Source organism: Ictalurus punctatus, chromosome 20 (assembly GCF_001660625.3).
Source record: "Ictalurus punctatus breed USDA103 chromosome 20, Coco_2.0, whole genome shotgun sequence".
In the NCBI taxonomy this organism is placed as follows: Eukaryota; Metazoa; Chordata; class Actinopteri; order Siluriformes; family Ictaluridae; genus Ictalurus; species Ictalurus punctatus.
The window spans coordinates 12,468,453-12,489,580 of record NC_030435.2 but is presented as its reverse complement, the minus strand read 5'-3'; the positions used below and the strand labels follow the sequence as shown (position 1 = coordinate 12,489,580).

General features: G+C 39.1%; 1 protein-coding gene across 8 annotated transcripts in view; it reads right to left on the bottom strand.

The window, feature by feature from the left end:
• capn10 (calpain 10) overlaps window positions 1–19,413 on the bottom strand; it is a 56,725-nt gene extending 37,312 nt beyond the window's left edge. For 5 of the 8 annotated variants that reach the window (XM_047153646.1, XM_017461901.1, XM_017461900.1 and 2 more), the window contains exons 1-6: window positions 19,334–19,413; window positions 18,324–18,461; window positions 10,492–10,623; window positions 10,107–10,283; window positions 4,760–4,956; window positions 1,053–1,249 (exon numbers count right to left, since the gene is read on the bottom strand). In XM_047153646.1, coding sequence (XP_047009602.1) covers window positions 1,053–1,249; window positions 4,760–4,956; window positions 10,107–10,283; window positions 10,492–10,623; window positions 18,324–18,449 — 829 coding nt within the window. In that variant the 5' untranslated portion in view covers window positions 18,450–18,461; window positions 19,334–19,413. Of the gene's footprint in view, window positions 1–1,052; window positions 1,250–4,759; window positions 4,957–10,106; window positions 10,284–10,491; window positions 10,624–18,323; window positions 18,462–19,241 lie in introns of all 8 variants that reach the window. The other 3 variants (XM_047153649.1, XM_053673540.1, XM_047153647.1) reach the window with 2 other exon arrangements.
• Between the last annotated feature and the right edge of the window lie 1,715 nt (window positions 19,414–21,128).

The following is a 21,128-nucleotide window of genomic DNA, read 5'->3' as shown; positions in this document are numbered from 1 at the left end:
GTTGGTTCATTGGTCCGTTTGGTCGGATTGCTTTCTCACCACAAGCAAACCTCTCCAAAATTAATTTGCATTTTTGGTATGGATCCGGGCGCGATTGACATGTTCATGTGGTAGTTTTCACACTGTGCACGTTTGCCGAGGTCCGAATCTGAGTGCGATTGTTCCCGGTGCCCCCCCTCAGTGTTGGTCTGGTTTCAGACTCACTTGATTCTATTGAACCCCGGTACATTTACGTTCATCATATGTCATCACAAACGTGCATGGAGAACACAACGCAACTCATCATATTTTGTAATTATTATTTTGGTGCTATTATGCATAGTAGATATTATGTGCAGCAGTGGACCACTTCTGTGTCCCAAAATGTTCCCCTGTCACTCATGGTACACATGTGTTGCGGAAACTAATGATGTCATCATTGGCTAAAACACATGCACAGATTACTTTACATCCTGAACTAGCGCAGACCCGAGTACGAGTTGCGTTCACAGTTACTGGAATTGTCCAGTGAACTGTGCCAGTGGTGGCTGATGATAATAAGTTATGTGGTAATGTTGGCTTCAAACAAAGGATGTATCAGTCAGACATTCATTTATATTTACCAATCAATAAAACATGTTTCTAATTTTAATCAAACTGCAATCTGTTCACTATACTGATTTATTTCCTGGCCATATGTACCTAGCTAGCTAGTTGCCAGAGTACAGCACATTCGAGCCACTGAAACAAGTATTGCTTAGAATTTCAGTTACACCTCATATTCTTATATTATTCCTCATCATACACCATTAAAGTCTTTTAAATGTGATGATGAATTCATTAATTGTTTTTATCTAAGAGTCCTAAGGAACAATGTCTCATTACGTTTTGTGTAATCTACTTGTTACTACACAGTTTTAATCAGACAGAGGAGCACTTTTGATTTCTGTTAACATACTCCCTATTGTTGGTCTAAATAGCTGGTATTTCTACAAAAGTTGCCAAGTGCTCTAAAACTCTGTCTAATGTATCACAATAATTGCACATTATACTTGTGCTGTTCACCCACTCACCCATAGGGGCTTCGTGTACACAGCAACTGATGTAACTCTGCTTCCTCATCTCCTCAGAGAGCTCTGGGAACAAGCTCTTCCCTCCAGGTGTGTTCACAGACTTTTTTAAACTCCAGCGTTCAGCCACACCCCCACTCAGGTCCACCACTGCCTCACACACCTGTCCTGCCCATAAACGCTCATATGAACCATGCAGCCTTTAGAAAAACAGACAGACAAAATATGCTTTTTTGTATACTGGAAAACACACTATATAGCAAAAAAAATTGGGGGGCACACCTGACCATCACACCCTTATGTGGGCCTTCCCCAAACTGATGCCACAAATTTTTTATATTCTGTAGCATTACAATTTCCCTTAACTAGAACTTATGGGGCCAAACCTGTTCCAGCATGACAATGACAAAGAGAGGTCCATAAAAGTATGGTTTGACAAGGTTGAAAAACTCGAGTGGCTTGCACAGAGCCCTGAGCTCTACCCTATCTGAACAGCATTGGGATGCACCTGAAATGATGTAAATTTGCCATGGGATGTGAGAGAGAAATAGTTTGTATACATTGTAACATTATTTTTGACAGGTCTAGGTCAAAGGTCAAAAAGATACATATTCTCACTCTCTATATCTAGGTCAAAGGTCATGATCATAAAATATATATATAGTTATGTTAAATCTGGATCACATACATTCCTGACACAAACGTTACCATACATGGTACGGCCATATGTATTCCAGACACCCACACATGTTGCACACATGTTCTTTCTTTTCACATAGAATATGAAACACTCTGAGGTAGGTCATAAAAATATATATAGTTATGTTAAATCGGGTTCCCATCTATTCCTGACACAAACGTTACCACACATGGTACGGCAATATGTATTCCAGACACCCACACACGTTGCACACATGTTCTTTCTAACACTCTGAGGTAGGTCTAGGTCATAAAATATATATATAGTTATGTTAAATCCGGATCACATCCATTCCTGACACAAATGTTACCATACATGGTATGGCCATGTGTATTACACATGCGCGCGCACACACACACACACACACACACACACACACACACACACACACACACACATCCAAACAAAAATATGACACACACAAAGACACTTTCTTTTCACATTAATTAAAAGGAATTTAAGTGTTATGTACTAAATTACCATAATTATGAACACAAGTTGTTAAGTTGACAATCATTTTTAAAATTACATTGCTCCATTTAGATTGTCTGCAGTAGAATGCTTTTAAAGTCTTTTAAACCAGGAAAAATGACTGCCTTTAAGTTGTATAACAATAGTAAGTAAAATACAGTGTGATTTACATTACAAATCTCATACATAACATCTCTGCAGGATTTATAGACGTTAAAGCACTGAATGAAATGAGCAATATAGGCAAAAAAGAAACACTCTGTGTCTACTACTTTTATGTCTCTCATAGAACTATCCACAGTCCAAAGGCTGTGGAGCTAGAAGGCTACATGTGCGAATGACAAAAGATTTAAAGAATAAAATAAAAAATGTATCAATACATGAAATTAGATTACACAATGTAGTTGAGGTTTACATGAATAAGCAGAAATGTAATCATGCTTATCTTTCCTATAACACAAATGAAAAGCCCTCTCTAGATGAGCAGATTTGTCAAATGAAACTTTTTTCGTTCTTATCCATTGCTACCGTAAACTAAAGAGTAGATATTCAAATTACACTGCTAAATATGACTAGCATTAGCTACGTGTAGTAGTGCAAAACTGTCCATCAAATGTATTAGCGGGTGTAGCTTATACACGAGTCCACTATTGGTAATATCACAATTGAGAATATGCCCCAAATTCATTGCTTTAGTAGAATTTAATTGTAAGTGAAATGATACTCACATTGTAATGTCCTTAGTATTTGTTCAGTCTACAGGTCCTCTAACACTCTGTTAAATGAATAAATGTAAATGTACTACAACGTAAATTTTGTTTTAAATCAATTAATGCAGAAATTACACACAATATTAAGTTGATGTAATTATCAACATTGTTATGTCAACACAACTCATCAAAATAATGTGTACAACTTTAAATATTTAATTAATTCAATAAATTAGAATTTTTATCTTGCAACCACACATTTTAGATTTAGATTGTGGGGGTTTGTCCAGGGTGTACCCCGCCTTGTGCCCGATGCTCCATGGGATAGGCTCCAGGTACCCCGTGACCCTGAAAAGGAGTATGCGGTAGAAGATGGCTGGATGGATGGATGGATGGATGGGTTTGTTTTGTGTAACTCCGCTGTTAGAAAATACATGATGGTTGAATGTGAACATAAATGAGCAGAATGTAAGTTTGTGAAATAAATGAAACTTTATTGGTTACATTTTTGAGAAAATTGCATGACTTTGAATAAAAATTTACTGAAATAAATACTCTAAAACATTGATATACCCGAAGAAATGTTAAAAAAAAAAAAAAAAAAATGAAAAGAAAAAAAAGTTTTTACATACCTTCTAAATAGGTCCCTTTAGGAGGTAAACGTTTTAAAGATGGTGTTTTATAAGAAACGCGCGTATTACAATCCTTCTAAACATAACCCTTTAGGATGTAAAATGTTTAAAGTCTTGCTTAAAAGAATCGAGAGTTTTGTTTAAACTAGAAGACAAGTTTTTTGGGCGATGTCTTGTAGGCCTATACACACCGTCCTACACATGTGTTTTCCCGTAGTTCTGTAGATAGTGTACATTTTACATTTATGAGCTCTGGTGACAGTGTCTGAAGTGTGTGTGTGTATGTGGGTGTGTGGGTGTGCGTGCGTGTGTGTGGGTGTGTTAGAGAGAGAGCGAGAGAGAGTCATGTGTTTCCTGGGGGTTTGCTGACCTGAATGCTTACAGTGTGTTTATGTTAATGAATTAAGGGACGAGTCGTGTGTTTCAGGGTTTTATGACCCCTACCAATGTGTACATTTGTGGTTTAAGACAATCTTTGTTTCTGAATTTACTTCTGAACATGTGTGTGCAACATGTGTGGGTGTCTGGAATACATATGGCCGTACCAGGTATGGTAACGTTTGTGTCAGGAATGTATGTGATCCAGATTTAACATAACTATATATATTTTTATGACCTAGACCTACCTCAGAGTGTTAGAAAGAACATGTGCGCAACGTGTGTGGGTGTCTAGAATACATATGGCCGTACCATGTATGGTAAAATTTGTGTCAGGAATAGATGGGAACCCGACTTAACATAACTATATATATATTTTATGATCATGACCTTTGACCTAGATATAGAGAGTGAGAATATGTATCTTTTTGACCTTTGACCTAGACCTGTCAAAAATAATGTTACAATATATACAAACTATTTCTCTCTGATGTTCACAAAACACATATGGGTGTGAGGGTCAGTTGTCCACAACATTTGGATATATAGTGTAAATAGACAAGAAATATGAAAACCACACACTTAATCTCTATATACTCAAGGTAATGTCTAACATTTCTGAATATAACATTAGTGACATTGAGATTTATTCAGAGAAACACTTGTCAACTACACAAGCATTTTATCAGAAGGGGGGTTTGGATTTGTTTGATTTGTGTGTTTGATTATCACCAATATGGATGAAGGCTAAGGCTAAATACGGAATAACAATAATGAGATTATTCTAATTAATTTAATTAACATCCCCATAGTACTCACTTTGCATATGCTTTCTCCAACAACGCTACCCAGAAAGCCATGGGGCTGTGACAGCGAGAGAAACAGAGTGTGTTGTTGATGCAGGGCAGTCGATCATCTATCTGAACTTTTGTCCAGTGGCCATTCCTCCAAAATTGGAACCAAAACTGACCAGTATAACCTCTCTTCCCCCACACACACTGTCCAGGAGGCATCACCTGAAACAATCATACACACATTCAGTCTCATCTCATTCTTACTGGGTTTTTCAGTCCCTGATTTGGGGACACACAACAGTGCAAATTTTATTTTATTTCATTCAAATTTTATCTTTATCTTTTAACTTTCTTTGGTTAGGGTTGTGCTGGTGCCAGAGCATAACCTGGGAACACTGGGCAACACTGAGACTGAGCCAATCAATTGCAGGGTAACAATTCAATTCAATTTTATTTGTATAGCGCTTTTTACAATAGACATTGTCTCAAAGCAGCTTTACAGAAATATCAACATGGTATACAGATATTAAAGGTGTGAATTTATCCCAACTGAGCAAGCCACTGAGTGGCGACGGTGGCAAGGAAAAACTCCCTAAGATGTTTTAAGAGGAAGAAACCTTGAGAGGAACCCGACTCAGAAGGGAACCCATCCTCATCTGGGTAACAACAGTTAGTGTGAAAAAGTTCATTATGGATTTATATGAAGTCTGTATGGCGTTAGGAGCAGCCGTAGTCCCAGCAGTCTGGAATTAAAGAAGATTTGAGCTCCATCCAGAGGCAGAAAGGATCTGGATCTCTAGTATCTCCATAAATTCGTGTGGGGCTCGGCGAAAGGAGAGAGGGAGAAAAAAGATAATTATGACTGCGAAGTAGTAGAACAGAATCTAGTCAGGGTAGGCTTAAGTAAACAAATACGTTTTAAGCCTAGACTTAAACACTGAGACTGTGTCTGAGTCCCGAACACTAATAGGAAGACTGTTCCATAACTGTGGGGCTCTATAAGAGAAAGCTCTTCCCCCTGCTGTAGCCTTCACTATTCGAGGTACCGTCAAATAGCCTGCATCTTTTCATCTAAGTAGGCGTGGCGGATCATATAAAACCAAAAGGTCGCTTAGATATTGTGGTGCGAGACCATTTAGTGCTTTATAGGTTAATAAAAGTATTTTATAGTTAATGCGAGATTTTACTGGGAGCCAATGCAGTATTGATAATATCGGTGTGATATGGTCGTATCTTCTAGTTCTAGTTAGGACTCTAGCAGTTGCATTCTGGACTAACTGGAGCTTATTTATATTCCTACTGGAACATCCAGACAGTAAGGCATTACAGTAATCTAATCTAGAGGTGACGAATGTATGAACTAGTATTTCCGCATCATGTAGTGATGCTCAAAAGGAAAATAATTAGAGAAAAAAAATTAGCACCCTGGTATAACGATCAAACGCGAACCTTAAAACAGACAACTCGACAATTAGAACGTAAATGGCGTCAAACCAAACTGGTGATATTTCAAACAGCATGGAAGGAGAGCCTACTGAAATATAGGAAATCTCTTGGCGATGCTAGAAAAATCTATTTCTCCACCTTAATAGGAGACAACAAAAACAATTCTAGATTCCTTTTCAACACAGTAGCAAAATTAACTAGGAATAAAACCACTACAGAGAGAAACACTCAATCATTACATAGCAGTGAAGATTTCATGAAATTTTTCAATGATAAGGTTGAAAATATTAGACGTGAAATACAGGCCATTAAATTAAAACTGGACAGTACTGTAATAAACCCATTACATGACAATGTAGCAATATCAGATCAATGTTTAGAGTGTTTTGCTCCGCTTAGAGAGACCGAACTAGCTACATTAATCTCTTCAGCCAATTCATCAACTTGCATACTAGATCCCGTACCTACATGTTTGTTTAAACAGATTGGTCCAGTAGTAATTGAGCCACTTCTAAATATAATCAATTCTTCCCTAAGCAGTGGCTATGTACCTAAATCACTTAAATTAGCAGTTATTAAACCCTTGATTAAAAAACCTGATCTTGACCCGTCTCAATTGTCCAACTATAGACCAATATCAAATCTCCCCTTCATCTCTAAGATTTTAGAAAAGGTTGTAGCAAAGCAGTTATGCTCGTACTTAGATAAGAATAACATTCATGAAATATATCAGTCAGGATTTAGACCTCATCATAGCACAGAGACAGCGTTAGTTAAAGTAGTAAATGACCTTCTACTGACTTACGATCAGGGTTGTGTCTCGCTGCTTGTGTTACTCGACCTTAGTGCAGCATTTGATACTATAGATCACACTATTCTCCTTGACAGATTAGAAAATGTTGTTGGTATTAAGGGAACAGTCCTCTCCTGGCTCAGGTCTTATCTCACCGATCGTTATCAGTTCGTAGATGTAAATGGTGAATTCTCCATGCGTACTGAGGTTACTTTTGGAGTTCCACAGGGTTCTGTTTTAGGCCCACTGCTCTTTACTTTATATATGCTACCCCTAGGTCAAATTATTCGTAAACATGGAATTAGCTTCCACTGTTATGCTGATGATACACAGTTGTATGTTTCAGCGAAGCCAGAGGACAGACATAAGCTTAGTAAAGTTGAGGATTGTGTAAAGGACATTAGACATTGGATGTTAATTAACTTCCTTCTGCTTAATTCTGATAAAACAGAAATACTTTTATTAGGCCCACGTGTAGCTAGAAGTATTCTTTCTGATCACATGGTTACTCTGGATGGTCTTTCTGTTTCATCATGTGCAGCAGTTAAAGACCTTGGAGTGATTATTGACTCCAGCCTATCATTTGATGCTCATGTAGATAATATTACTAGGATAGCCTTCTTTCATCTCAGAAATATTTCTAAAATAAGAAACATATTGTCACTACATGATGCGGAAATACTAGTTCATGCATTCGTCACCTCTAGATTAGATTATTGTAATGCCATACTGTCTGGATGTTCCAGTAGGAATATAAATAAGCTCCAATTAGTCCAGAATGCAGCTGCTAGAGTCCTAACTAGAACTAGAAGATACGACCATATCACACCGATATTATCAATACTGCATTGGCTCCCAGTAAAATCTTGCATTAATTATAAAATACTCTTATTAACCTATAAAGCACTAAATGGTCTTGCGCCACAATATCTAAGTGACCTTTTGGTTTTATATGATCCGCCACGCCTACTTAGATCAAAAGATGCAGGCTATCTGACGGTACCTCGAATAGTGAAGGCTACAGCAGGGGGAAGAGCTTTCTCTTATAGGGCCCCACAGTTATGGAACAGTCTTCCTATTAGTGTTCGGGACTCAGACACAGTCTCAGTGTTTAAGTCTAGGCTTAAAACGTATTTGTTTACTCAAGCCTACCCTGACTAGATTCTGTTCTACTTTCTCCCTCTCTCCTTTCGCCGAGCCCCACACGAATTTATGGAGATACTAGAGATCCAGATCCTTTCTGCCTCTGGATGGAGCTCAAATCTTCTTTAATTCCAGACTGCTTGGACTACGGCTGCTCTTAACGCCATACAGACTTCATATAAATCCATAATGAACTTTTTCACAATATCTGTTGTTACCCAGATGAGGATGGGTTCCCTTCTGAGTCGGGTTCCTCTCAAGGTTTCTTCCTCTTAAAACATCTTAGGGAGTTTTTCCTTGCCACCGTCGCCACTCAGTGGCTTGCTCAGTTGGGATAAATTCACACCTTTAATATCTGTATACCGTGTTGATATTTCTGTAAAGCTGCTTTGAGACAATGTCTATTGTAAAAAGCGCTATACAAATAAAATTGAATTGAATTGAATTGTAGTGACAATATGTTTCTTATTTTAGAAATATTTCTGAGATGAAAGAAGGCTATCCTAGTAATATTATCTACATGAGCATCAAATGATAGGCTGGAGTCAATAATCACTCCAAGGTCTTTAACTGCTGTACATGATGAAACAGAAAGACCATCCAGAGTAACCATGTGATCAGAAAGATTACTTCTAGCTACACGTGGGCCTAATAAAAGTATTTCTGTTTTATCAGAATTAAGTAGAAGGAAGTTAATTAACATCCAATGTCTAATGTCCTTTACACAATCCTCAACTTTACTAAGCTTCTCTCTGTCCTTTGGCTTCGCTGAAACATACAACTGTGTATCATCAGCATAACAGTGGAAGCTAATTCCATGTTTACGAATAATTTGACCTAGGGGTAGCATATATAAAATAAAGAGCAATGGGCCTAAAACAGAACCCTGTGGAACTCCAAAAGTAACCTCAGTACGCATGGAGAAATCACCATTTACATCTACGAACTGATAACGATCGGTCAGATAAGACCTGAGCCAGGAGAGGACTGTTCCCTTAATACCAACAACATTTTCTAATCTATCAAGGAGAATAGTGTGATCTATAGTATCAAAAGCTGCACTAAGGTCGAGTAACACAAGCAGCGAGACACAACCCTGATCATAAGTCAGTAGAAGGTCATTTACTACTTTAACTAACGCTGTCTCTGTGCTATGATGAGGTCTAAATCCTGACTGATACATTTCATGAATGTTATTCCTATCTAAGTACGAGCATAACTGCTTTGTTACAACCTTTTCTAAAATCTTAGAGATGAAGGGGAGATTTGATATTGGTCTATAGCTGGACAATTGAGACGGGTCAAGATCAGGTTTTTTAATCAAGGGTTTAATAACTGCTAATTTAAGTGATTTAGGTACATAGCCAGTGCTTAGGGAAGAATTGATTATATTTAGAAGTGGTTCAATTACTCCTGGACAAATCTGTTTAAACAAACATGTAGGTACGGGATCTAGTATGCAAGTTCATGAATTGGCTGAAGAGATTAATGTAGCTAGTTCGGTCTCTCTAAGCGGAGCAAAACACTCTAAACATTGATCTGATATTGCTACATTGTCATGTAATGGGTTTGTTACAGTACTGTCCGGTTTTAATTTAATGGCCTGTATTTCACGTCTAATATTTTCAACCTTATCAATGAAAAATTCATGAAATCTTCACTGCTATGTAATGATTGAGTGTTTCTCTCTGTAGTGGTTTTATTCCTAGTTAATTTTGCTACTGTGTTGAAAAGGAATCTAGAATTGTTTTTGTTGTCTCCTATTAAGGTGGAGAAATAGATTTTTCTAGCATCGCCAAGAGATTTCCTATATTTCAGTAGGCTCTCCTTCCATGCTGTTTGAAATATCACCGGTTTGGTTTGACGCCATTTACGTTCTAATTGTCGAGTTGTCTGTTTTAAGGCCACACAGGTCACACACACTCACTTTAACAGGTCACACACACTCACTTACACCTTTAGGGCAAGTTAAAGTAACAAATCGACTTACTGGCATGATTGTACGAGGTGGGAGGAACCTCGAGAAATCATAGGATACCAGAAAACCCTGAAGAAACCCATGTGGACACAGGGAGAGCTGGAGGAACTTCACACAGAGAGTAACCCAAACTCTGAATAGAATGGGGGACCCAGAATCTGTGACACAGCAATGTGACTCCCTGTGCCTCTGTGTAACCCACACATTATTGAACATATTAAAAAAGTAAAAAGTCATTTACTGTCTGTCGTTCAGTCACTCACTCACTTTCAAAAACTGCTTTAACCTTATCAGGGTCACAGTGGACCCAGAGCCTATCCTGGGAGCACTGGGTGTGAGACAAGAATACACCCTGGATGGGACACTAATGATCTGTGATCTGTGTCTTTGTTTTTACCTGATCCAGCAGATAGCGGCTCTTCAGCAGCATGTTACAAGCACACAGCAACCAGCAGTCTCCCAGAATGCCTTGCTTTGGGTAAGCCTCAGTAAAGTCATCAGGGAAGAGGCATGGACTCTTACAGATTTCCTGTGTAAAAATAAAGACTTCTGTTGTTTCTAGCATCATCATGGCACAGACTCACAACACCTTCTGGAAAGCATACAGTACAATGGGTGTCTTTCATAATAGTCCTATATGGTTATGCTATAATCCAAATCCAAAAGACAGCAAACAATTAGGTTACAATATCTGTCATCATCATCCACTTACTAGTTAGCATTCAATTATACTACAGTATAAAATTCCAGTATCAATTACAGCTGAAACCTATTAATAAAAATAGGAGTCCAAAAGTCAGTTTGATGAAGTAAGAGCCTTGTTTTTATTATTATTGTTAATAATTATTTTATGTTATGTTTAATTATTATTATTGTTTTTATTGATGTTGTTGTTGTTGTTAGTAGTAGTAGTAGTATATTGATATATGGAAAAGCCAAAAACTCAAAAGCTGGTCCAAACTGAGCACCTCAGAATACTGACATTTGCGATCCAGTGGACATTGCGGCGCAAGCGTGTTTTAACCGTGTTATGCAGACCAGTGATCAACAGATGTTAAACAGGGCTAAGAGAATATTTGAAACTATTTTAAATAGTCCTAAAATTCTTAATGGTATTGTGCCGTGCTGCTCAGTGGATTGCGCAGGTCTCATGGGAGGTCCCAACTTTTTCGTGCAGCTCGGTTCAAACCTGCCTGCACCACGCTGTCTAGTGGATCACGCATGTCGATTGGTCCACGCTGTGCTGTTGAGTGGTTTGTGCCACACTACTCAGTGGGTCACACAGGTATTTGGTTTGTGTTGCACTGTTCTTCTGAGCTTGGAACAGCTTTTGAGTTGTTTGGCATCCCATATTGATACATTGTATTATCACTGTATTGATATACAGTACCCTCCGAAAGTATTGGAACAGCAAGGTCAATTCAGTTGTTTTCGCTATACGTTGAAGACATTTGGGTTTGAGATCAAAAGATGAATACAAGATGACAAATTAGAATTTCAGCTTTTATTTACATCTAGATATGTTAAACAACTTGGAACATGGTACCTTTGTGGCAGACCACCCAATTTTTAAGCAATAAATTATAAATGAAAGTAAATAATACTTTAATTTGCATTTTATATATATACACTCACACACAGTATCTCCCAAAAGTGAGTACACCCCTCACATTTTTGTAAATATTTGATGATATCGTTTAATGTGACAACACTGAAGAAATGACATTTTGCCACAATGTAAAGTAGTGAGTGTACAGCTTGTGTAACAGTGTAAATTTGCTGTACCCTCAAAATAACTCAACACACAGCCATTAATGTCTAACCCGCTGGAAACAAAAGTGAGTATACCCCTAGGTGAAAATGTCCAAATTGGGCCCAAAGTGTCAATATTTTGTGTGGCCACCATTATTTTCCAGCACTGCCTTAACCCTCTTGGGCATGGAGTTCACCAGAGCTTCACAGGTTGCCACTGGAGTCCTCTTCCACTCCTCCATGACGACATCACGGAGCTGGTGGATGTTAGAGACCCTGTGCTCCTCCACATTCTGTTTGAGGATGCCCCACAGATGCTCAATAGGGTTTAGTCCATCACCTTCACCCTCAGCTTCTTTAGCAAGGCAGTGGTCGTCTTGGAGGTGTGTTTGGGGTCGTTATCATGCTGGAATACTGCATACTGATCATGCTCTGCTTCAGTATGTCACAGTACATGTTGGCATTCATGGTTCCCTCAATGAAATGAGTGCTGCCAGCATTGTTGCAGAGGTTGAAGGGGTGGGGGGTCAGCCTGTCAGTGCTCAGGTCATACGCCGCACACTGCATCAAATTGGTCTGCATGGCTGTCGTCCCAGAAGGAAGCCTCTTCTAAAGATGATGCACAAGAAAGCCGGCAAACAGTTTGCTGAGGACAAGCACACTAAGGACATGGATTACTGGAACCAAGATAAACTTATTTGGTTCAGAGGGTGTCAAGCGTGTTTGGCTGCGATCAGGTGAGGAGTACAAAGACATGTGTCTTGCCTACAGTCAAGCATGGTGGTGGGAGTGTCATGGTCTGGGGCTGCATGAGTGCTGCTGGCACTGGGGAGCTACAGTTCATTGAGGGAAACTTGAACGCCAACATGTACTGTGACATACTGAAGCAGAGCATGATCCCCTCCCTTCGGCAACTGGGAGTGCAGTATTCCAGCATGATAACGACCCCAAACACACCTCCAAGATGACCACTGTCTTGCTAAAGAAGCTGAGGGTGAAGGTGCTGGACTAAACCCTATTGAGCATCTGTGGGGCGACCTCAAACGGAAGGTGGAGGAGCACAAGGTCTCTAACATCTCTAACATATATATATATATATATATACACACATATACATACACATACATACACACACACATATATATACAATATCTCACAGTATCTGACGAATTTTATGACAATCCGATGAAATATCTAGGAGGAGTTAATTAAAGTACGAGGCCTGGAAATGGCAAAAACATAGCAAAAATTTAAGAAAAAAATCACAATGGCTGACTTCCTGTTGAGTTTAGGGCATGGATTCAAGAGACTTTTTTGTAAGTATTGGCATGTTACACATGCATACCGAATTTTATACATGTACAGTATCTCACAAAAGTGAGTACACCCCTCACATTTTTGTAAACATTTGATTATATCTTTTCATGTGACAACACTGAAGAAATGACATTTTGCCACAATGTAAAGTAGTGAGTGTACAGCTTGTGTAACAGTGTAAATTTGCTGTACCCTCAAAATAACTCAACACACAGCCATTAATGTCTAAACCGCTGGAAACAAAAGTGAGTACACCCCTAAGTGAAAATGTCCAAATTGGGCCCAATTTGCCATTTTCCCTCCCCGGTGTCATGTGACTTGTTAATGTTACAAGGTCTCAGGTGTGAATGGGGAGCAGGTGTGTTAAATTTGGTATCATCGCTCTCACACTCCCTCATACTGGTCACTGGAAGTTCAACATGGCACCTCATGACAATTGTTGGAATTGTTGCTCTACATAAAGATGGCCTAGGCTATGCTGCAGCACGGTGGCCAAGACCATACAGCGGTTTAACAGGACAGGTTCCACTCAGAACAGGCCTTGCCATGGTCGACCAAAGAAGTTGAGTGCACATGCTCAGCATCATATCCAGAGGTTGTCTTTGGGAAACAGACGTATGAGTGCAGCCAGCATTGCTGCAGAGGTTGAAGGGGTGGGGGGGTCAGCCTGTCAGTGCTCAGACCATATGCCGCACACTGCATCAAATTGGTCTCCATGGCTGTCGTCCCAGAAGGAAACTTCTTCTAAAGATAAATGCACAAGAAAGCCCGCAAACAGTTTGCTGAGGACAAGCAGACTAAGGACATGGATTACTGGAACCATGTCCTGTGGTCTGATGAGACCATGATAAACTTATTTGGTTCAGATGGAGTCAAGCATGTGTGGCGGCAACCAGGTGAGGAGTACAAAGACAAGTGTGTCTTGCCTACAGTCAAGCATGGTGGTTGGAGTGTCATGGTCTGGGGCTGCATGAGTGCTGCCAGCACTGGGGAGATACAGTTCATTGAGGGAACCATGAATGCCAACATGTACTGTGACATACAGAAGCAGAGCATGATCCCCTCCCTTTGGAGACTGGCAGTATTCCAGCATGATAACGACCATTGCCTTGCTAAAGAAGCTGAGGGTGAAGCTGATGGACTGGCCAAGCACGTCTCCAGACCTAAACCATATTGAGCATCTGTGGGGCATCCTGGAAGGGAAGATGAAGGAGCACAAGGTCTCTAACATCCACCAGCTCTGTGATGTCGTCATGGAGGAGTGGAAGAGGACTCCAGTGGCAATATGTGAAGCTCTGGTGAACACCATGCCCAAGAGGGTTAAGGCAGTGCTGGAAAATAATGGTGGCCACACAAAATATTGACACTTTGGGCCCAATTTGGACATTTTCACTTAGGGGTGTACTCACTTTTGTTGCCAGCGGTTTAGACATTAATGGCTGTGTGTTGAGTTATTTTGAGGGGACAGCAATTTTACACTGTTATACAAACTGTGCACTCACTACTTCACATTGTAGCAAAGTGTCATTTCTTCAGTGTTGTTACATGAAAAGATATAATCAAATATTTACAAAAATGTGAGGGGTGTACATACTTTTGTGATACTGTGTGTGTGTGTGTGTGTGTATATATATATATATATATATATATATATATATATATATATATATATATATATATATATATATATATGTGTGTGTGTGTGTGTGTGTGTGTGTATGTATACACACACACACATATATATATATATATATATATATATATATATATATATATAATTTAATTGTATTTATTTTAGTTTATATTATATATAAGTAATATTATTATTATTAAATAATTTCTTATGGATGCACAAACAGCACTGAATTAAACTACAGTCCTAAATTAATAATATATATTCTGGTGTGTGTCTGTGTGTATTGGGTTCTTTTCAGTCTTATATAACTGGACAAACAGTTGTGTAAGTTGTGTCTTAAGTTTATTTATAACACTCATTTTGTGGATTTTATTTTAAATATACGAAAAAAATGGTACTGAAAGCTTGCCCCGCCCCCAATCCGATTAATCGATTAACAGGAAAAATAATCGGCCAACTAATCGATTATGAAAATAACTGTCAGTTACAGACCTAGAACAGATCCAGTTTTTCTCTACACTTTGGTCTTGCCATCACGTTGGAATAGGTTAATCTTGGTTCCATAACTTCTGTGGTTCATCTCTGTATTTCTTTGCTAATTCCAATCTGGCCTTCTGATTCTTACTATTCAAGAGTGGTTTGCATTTTGTGGTATGGCCTCTATAGTTCTGCATTATTTTTTCTTCAAATGGTGGATTGTGAGACCATCACCTCTGCAAAGGTTGTTGGTGATGTCATCAACTGTTTGGGTTTTTCTTCACAGCTCTCACAATATTTCTGTCAACAACTACTGTTGTTTTCTTTGGCCAACCTGTTCCATGTCTGGTTGTTTCTCACACTATTGGTTTCTTTCTTTTTCAGGACATTTCAAATTGTTGTATTGGCTATGCCCATTGCTTGTAAAATGGCTCTGATAGATTTTCCCTCTTTTCTCAGCTTCAAAATGGCCTCTCCCATAGACAACTCTCTTGTCTTCATGTTGGTTTATCATTTTTAACAAATGCAGTCTTCACAGGTGAAACCTAGGGCTCAAACCAAGAGTAGACATTCAGAGCTATTAATTATTTAAACAATCAATCTAACTGGGCACACCTGGGCAGCAAGAAACATCACAGTCAGTCACATGTTCCAATATTTTTTGAATCAGTTGAAACAATGGGTGGGTTCAAACAAAAGGTGCCATGTTCTAAGTTGTTTAACACATATAGATGTAAATATGAGGAAATGAATGCTGAAATTCTGATCTGTCATCTCATATTCCTCTTTTGATTTCAAACCCAAATGTCTTCAATGTATAGCAAAAACAACTGAATTGGCCTTGCTGTTCCAATACTTTCAGAGGGAACCATATACTTGGTTATTGTTATTGCATATATTATATTGATATATACTTAGCCAGTCTATTTATCAGTACAGCCCACATAGAGGTCACTTTAAGGAGCTTTTTCTATCACTTGTGAAGGAAAATATTAATTTATTTAGTTATTATTAGTTTTGTTCTTGTTCTGTTCATGTTCATCAGAGTATAACGCCTAAGAAGGTCATGTCATGTCATTTAGATTAGTACAAAATGTTTATCTGCTTACAGAGAACACAAACATGATTTTCTGTTAAGGGTTCGACCCTGATACAAAGCCTGTTTGAACTGCCTCAAACTGCTCCTAATCGGTACACAGAAGTGTATCGTGCCCTGCGCTTAGTACTTGTTCAGCACAAGTGCCTCAGAGCGCTGTCATCTTCTACTCTGTATTCATCCTTCTATAATAAATTTCTTCACCTGAGAGGGCAAGTCTACGAGTGTTGTCTAATTTCCAAGACACACTAGATAGATAGGTCTGAAGTACTTGAGAGTGAATGTAGGCTTGCTTCACTCCTGTTTAAAAATATTTTGCTTGGTATCCTCTAAAAATATATGATCCCTCCAAACAAAGTATGCAGAACACTTGGGTTTGAAGGTTGGACAGTCACCCAAGCTCAGGATCAAATTAGGAACCCTGGAGCTGTGAGGCACGTTGTCCATACTGAGAAAATTTGACAAATTTAAGTGTAAGAACTACAAAAATTTTGGAACATAAATTAGGTGTGTAACTGCATTTTTTAATGTCCACCCCACATCCACATAGGAAACACATCTTATTCTGAATAAGAATGAACGTTGGTTATTAAATTTTAACTTCAGTAACAAGCAATATTGTTACAGCTCTCTTTCTCCTCTTTCCCACTGTCTCTGTGGTTGTCACTATAAGATTAATTAGGTTAGTTATCCTACTGTAGATAAGTTGTGTATACATCTCTACCTCCATGTTACCTAATGGGGTACTCATATATACTTTGTGAAGATACTTTGCTACGATGTCACTACAATGTGCTAACACTGGACACTAAATTGATAACACTACAAAATTGCATTTTATCCTATTATCCTGGCCCCCTGGGCTCAAAAATCAAACCATGTCCATAACCAACGCCTACATTTATACCTGCACTCTTTGGATCATGGAGAGGCATCATGATACTACTGCACTGTGGAGTGGAATTTGGTTAGAGAGTGTGGAATTAAAGAAAGAAGTGGAATAATTTGGTCTGGCAGAGGTTATCACAATCATGAATATCAATCACAGCAGATTCAGTGAACTAATATTGATCAGATTGGTCATATAAGATTCACCTGAATCTGAATTTATGCTTGGAAGAAAAAAACTGGCATGCACTCTGTCAATCACAACCACATTAGCCAATCGTTGGAGTTTGAGAGCTCACAAGCGCTGTTAGCACTTTCCTCCTGGTATGTTACACTCTCCTGTGACGCAGCATGAGCAGCTGTGAGAAAAGATGCAGCTGACTGGCATATGTTTCATAGCAAGTGTGTGTTAGCCTTCCTTTGACACAACATAGCTGTTATATGAAAAGGAAAATGTGGTTGATGGGTAGGAATTAGCTGCTGACCAAATTGGGGGGATGGGGGGTGCTGCTATTTATGGATGTTTAAATAAGTGGATCTTAAATTAAGTTCTTAAAAATTCAGCACCAGGTAAAAATATTATTGTTGGTGATCTTGTTGGTGGACTGTCTGTAATGGCACCTTATTTACCATATAGGCCACTATTTTGCAGTTTTTCCATGTTCAAGAGAAAAGTGGAGCATATCAAATGCACTCGTGCAATCCTATAATATAATGCAATATGTTAGTTTCTAATTTATGCACATCATATTTTACAGATTACCCATTATACATATTTCCGTTTATAGGTAATAGCAAGTAAGACACAATTTAGGACACAAGGTCAGATCTTTCAGTGGTACAGCATGTCTATAAGATCACTGTGGCTCAGCTAATAGAGCGGGTTATCCACTAATCGTAGGGTTGGCGGTTTGATTCCCCCTGCATGCCGAAGTGTTCTTGGGCAAGACACTGAATCCCAAGTTGCTCCAGATGGCAGATTAGCCTTGCGCTTGTGTGTGTGTGTGAATGGTTGAAAGAACTGCTAAGGTTAAAGGGTGTTATACAAGTGCAGACCATTTACCTTGGGGCGGAGCCAAGTAACTTTGCCAGTGAGCCTGGAAAGGGGTGTGGTGTAGTCCGAGAAGAGGGCGGAGTCATCAGCTTTAAAGTTTGGATCCTCAAATAGCCCATCCTTCTCAGCTGTCATCTCTAACCAAATCTACCAGGCACGGATGAACGGATGAAGGCATGCAATGTCATTTCATGATTATTTCCACAGATGTATGTGGGTTGTTGTTCTGTATTCACTGTTGAAAACTAGATCCTCAACATTATCGGCAATATTTAGAGGTAACAGTAGCCTAAATCAGTAGTCATATAAATCATATAAAACCTGTAACAGTATTTATATAAATCGATTTCATGTTTTTAATTGTAATATGGGGGGCGCACAGTGGCTTAGTGGTTAGCACATTCGCCTCACAGGGTCGGGGGTTCGATTCCCACCATGGACCTGTGTGTGCGGAGTTTCCATGTTCTCCCCGTGCTGCGGAGTTTCCATGTTCTCCCCGTGCTGCGGGGGTTTCCTCAGGATACTCTGGTTTCCTCCCCCAGTCCAAAAACATGCATGGTAGGCTGACTGGCATGTCTAAAGTGTCCGTAGTGTATGAATGGGTGTGTGAATGTGTGTGCGGTTGTGCCCTGGGATGAACTGGCACCCTGTCCAGGCTCCAGGTTTCCCCGTGCACTGAAAAGGATACAGCGGTATAGAAGATGTATGGAACTCTAACACGGTTACAAATGAATACCCCTTATACCAATACTATTCCTAGTGTACTATATGGAATAATAACCCAAAGTAAAATTCATAACAAGCCGAAATAACAAGTACAAATCGGTGTTTTAAAATCGTTTTACCTTGGGCGGAGCTAGCTAGACAGTTAATTTTTCCGTTAATTCAAATCTTTCTGCATTATGTCAATGGAATAAAACCGAGTACCTGTTACGTGCAAAATACAGTCTGACTATCCAACTCTCTTTAAATTCATACTGCTCGTATTAAGGACAATAAATTGAGAAATGCATAAATACCAGTCTAAACTATGATGCACACTTCCGGAAAGACGACACGTTGCATTGCGCTCTGTCACCGCGACTGGACAAGGGTTGCCAAGTATTATCATGTGTTGTACAAAATTTTTATTGTAATTATACTTGCGTACAGCGACATTTGTGTGACTCTCACACAAACACATCAAAACGAAAAATTTACATTATTTACACAGGCGTGAGTAGCAAAATAATAAATAACAATAAATATGAAACTAGCTTATTTTATTGTTTATTTACAAAACAACAAGCTAATTTCCTGCACAAAGTACAATAGCATTGTACAATTACGATATAATATGCAACGATAAAGTGGCTTCATAAATGTATTAAAAACACAAAAAGGCAAAACACACCTGAGGTGCATTTGTTCTTCATTTTCTAAGAGTTAAAAAAAAAACTGTATTTTTTGTGTAGATAAATAAGAGAAGGCACACTGTCATCTTGTACCAAAGTGACTTGAACACAACTGACATTATAGTTACAACTTCCCATTTTATAAATACAAATTCCCAGGATGACTTGAATGCTGTTTAACGTTTGCCTCACACCTCTAGGGCTGGAGGTACGATTCCCGGCTCCAAACTGTGTGTGCAGGGCTTGCATGTTCTCTCTGTGCCTCGGGGCCTCCTCCGGGTACTCCGGTTTCCTCCCTCATTCAAAAGACATGCATTATAGCCTGACTGGCATCTTTAAATTGTTTGTAGTGTGTAAGTGTGTGTTCAGTTGTGCCCTGTAATGGGTTGGCACCCTGTCCAGCATGTCTCCTGCCTTGTTCCTTGAGTTCCCTGGGTTAGGTTCAAAGCTTCCTGCGACCCTGTGTAGGATAAGTGGTACTAAATATTTATGGATATGTAAAGTGGCTCTGCTTGCAGTTTGTCGAGAAGAGGGGGTTTGATCAGTCCTTTAACACTACTTTAGAGGAGTTTGATGGAGGCCACAGCTTTAGGGGAAAAGCTGTTTTTCATTTTGTATTTGTGGGATCGAATCACTCTGTACCACTTGCCAGATGGTTGCAGTTAAGAGAGTCAGTGTCTATGGTGTTTTTTCTCTGCTGATGCTGCTAGCCATTTTCTTCAGACATACACTGTATTATGTCTTCAAAGCTCATACCAATGCTATTTTTCCCTCAGTACATTGATCACGATATGGATTTCCCTAGGTATGAATGAGTGTGTGAATTTGCTTGGTGCCCTACAATAAACCTATCCATCTTGTATTCCCACCTCGAGCCAAGTAAATAAAGATGGTCAAAAGTGTTCCCAGGCTCTGGAGGCACCATGATCCTGACAACGATAAAGCAGTTACTGAATTAATTAATTCATTAATTTAGCAAAAGGCAATCTCTGTAGAGAGAGAAACAAAATCATGCTCATCATTCATTCTTTCATCACGCATACACATTCATACCCGGAGGCAATTTAACATATCCAATCAACCTACTGGCATGTTTAAGGGAATTGGGAGGAAACTAGAGAACCCGGAGGAAACCCATACAGACACAGGGAGAGCATACACAGAAACTCCACACTGACAGCGACCCAAACTCAGGACTGAACTTGGGACCCTGGAGATATGGCAGTGCTCTGCCTTGCACCACTGTCACCCATGTTCATCAGAAAAAGTAAAATAAGACTTTCAGATGTGAATATGGCTAGAAAAAGTTTATTTCAGAGACTCGTTTATGTAGTTTAAGTCTCAACAATTTAACATGCAGTTTGTTTGCTAATTTGGGTGTCACCACAATGTTTTGATTGCACGTTCCTTCTGGCCAACC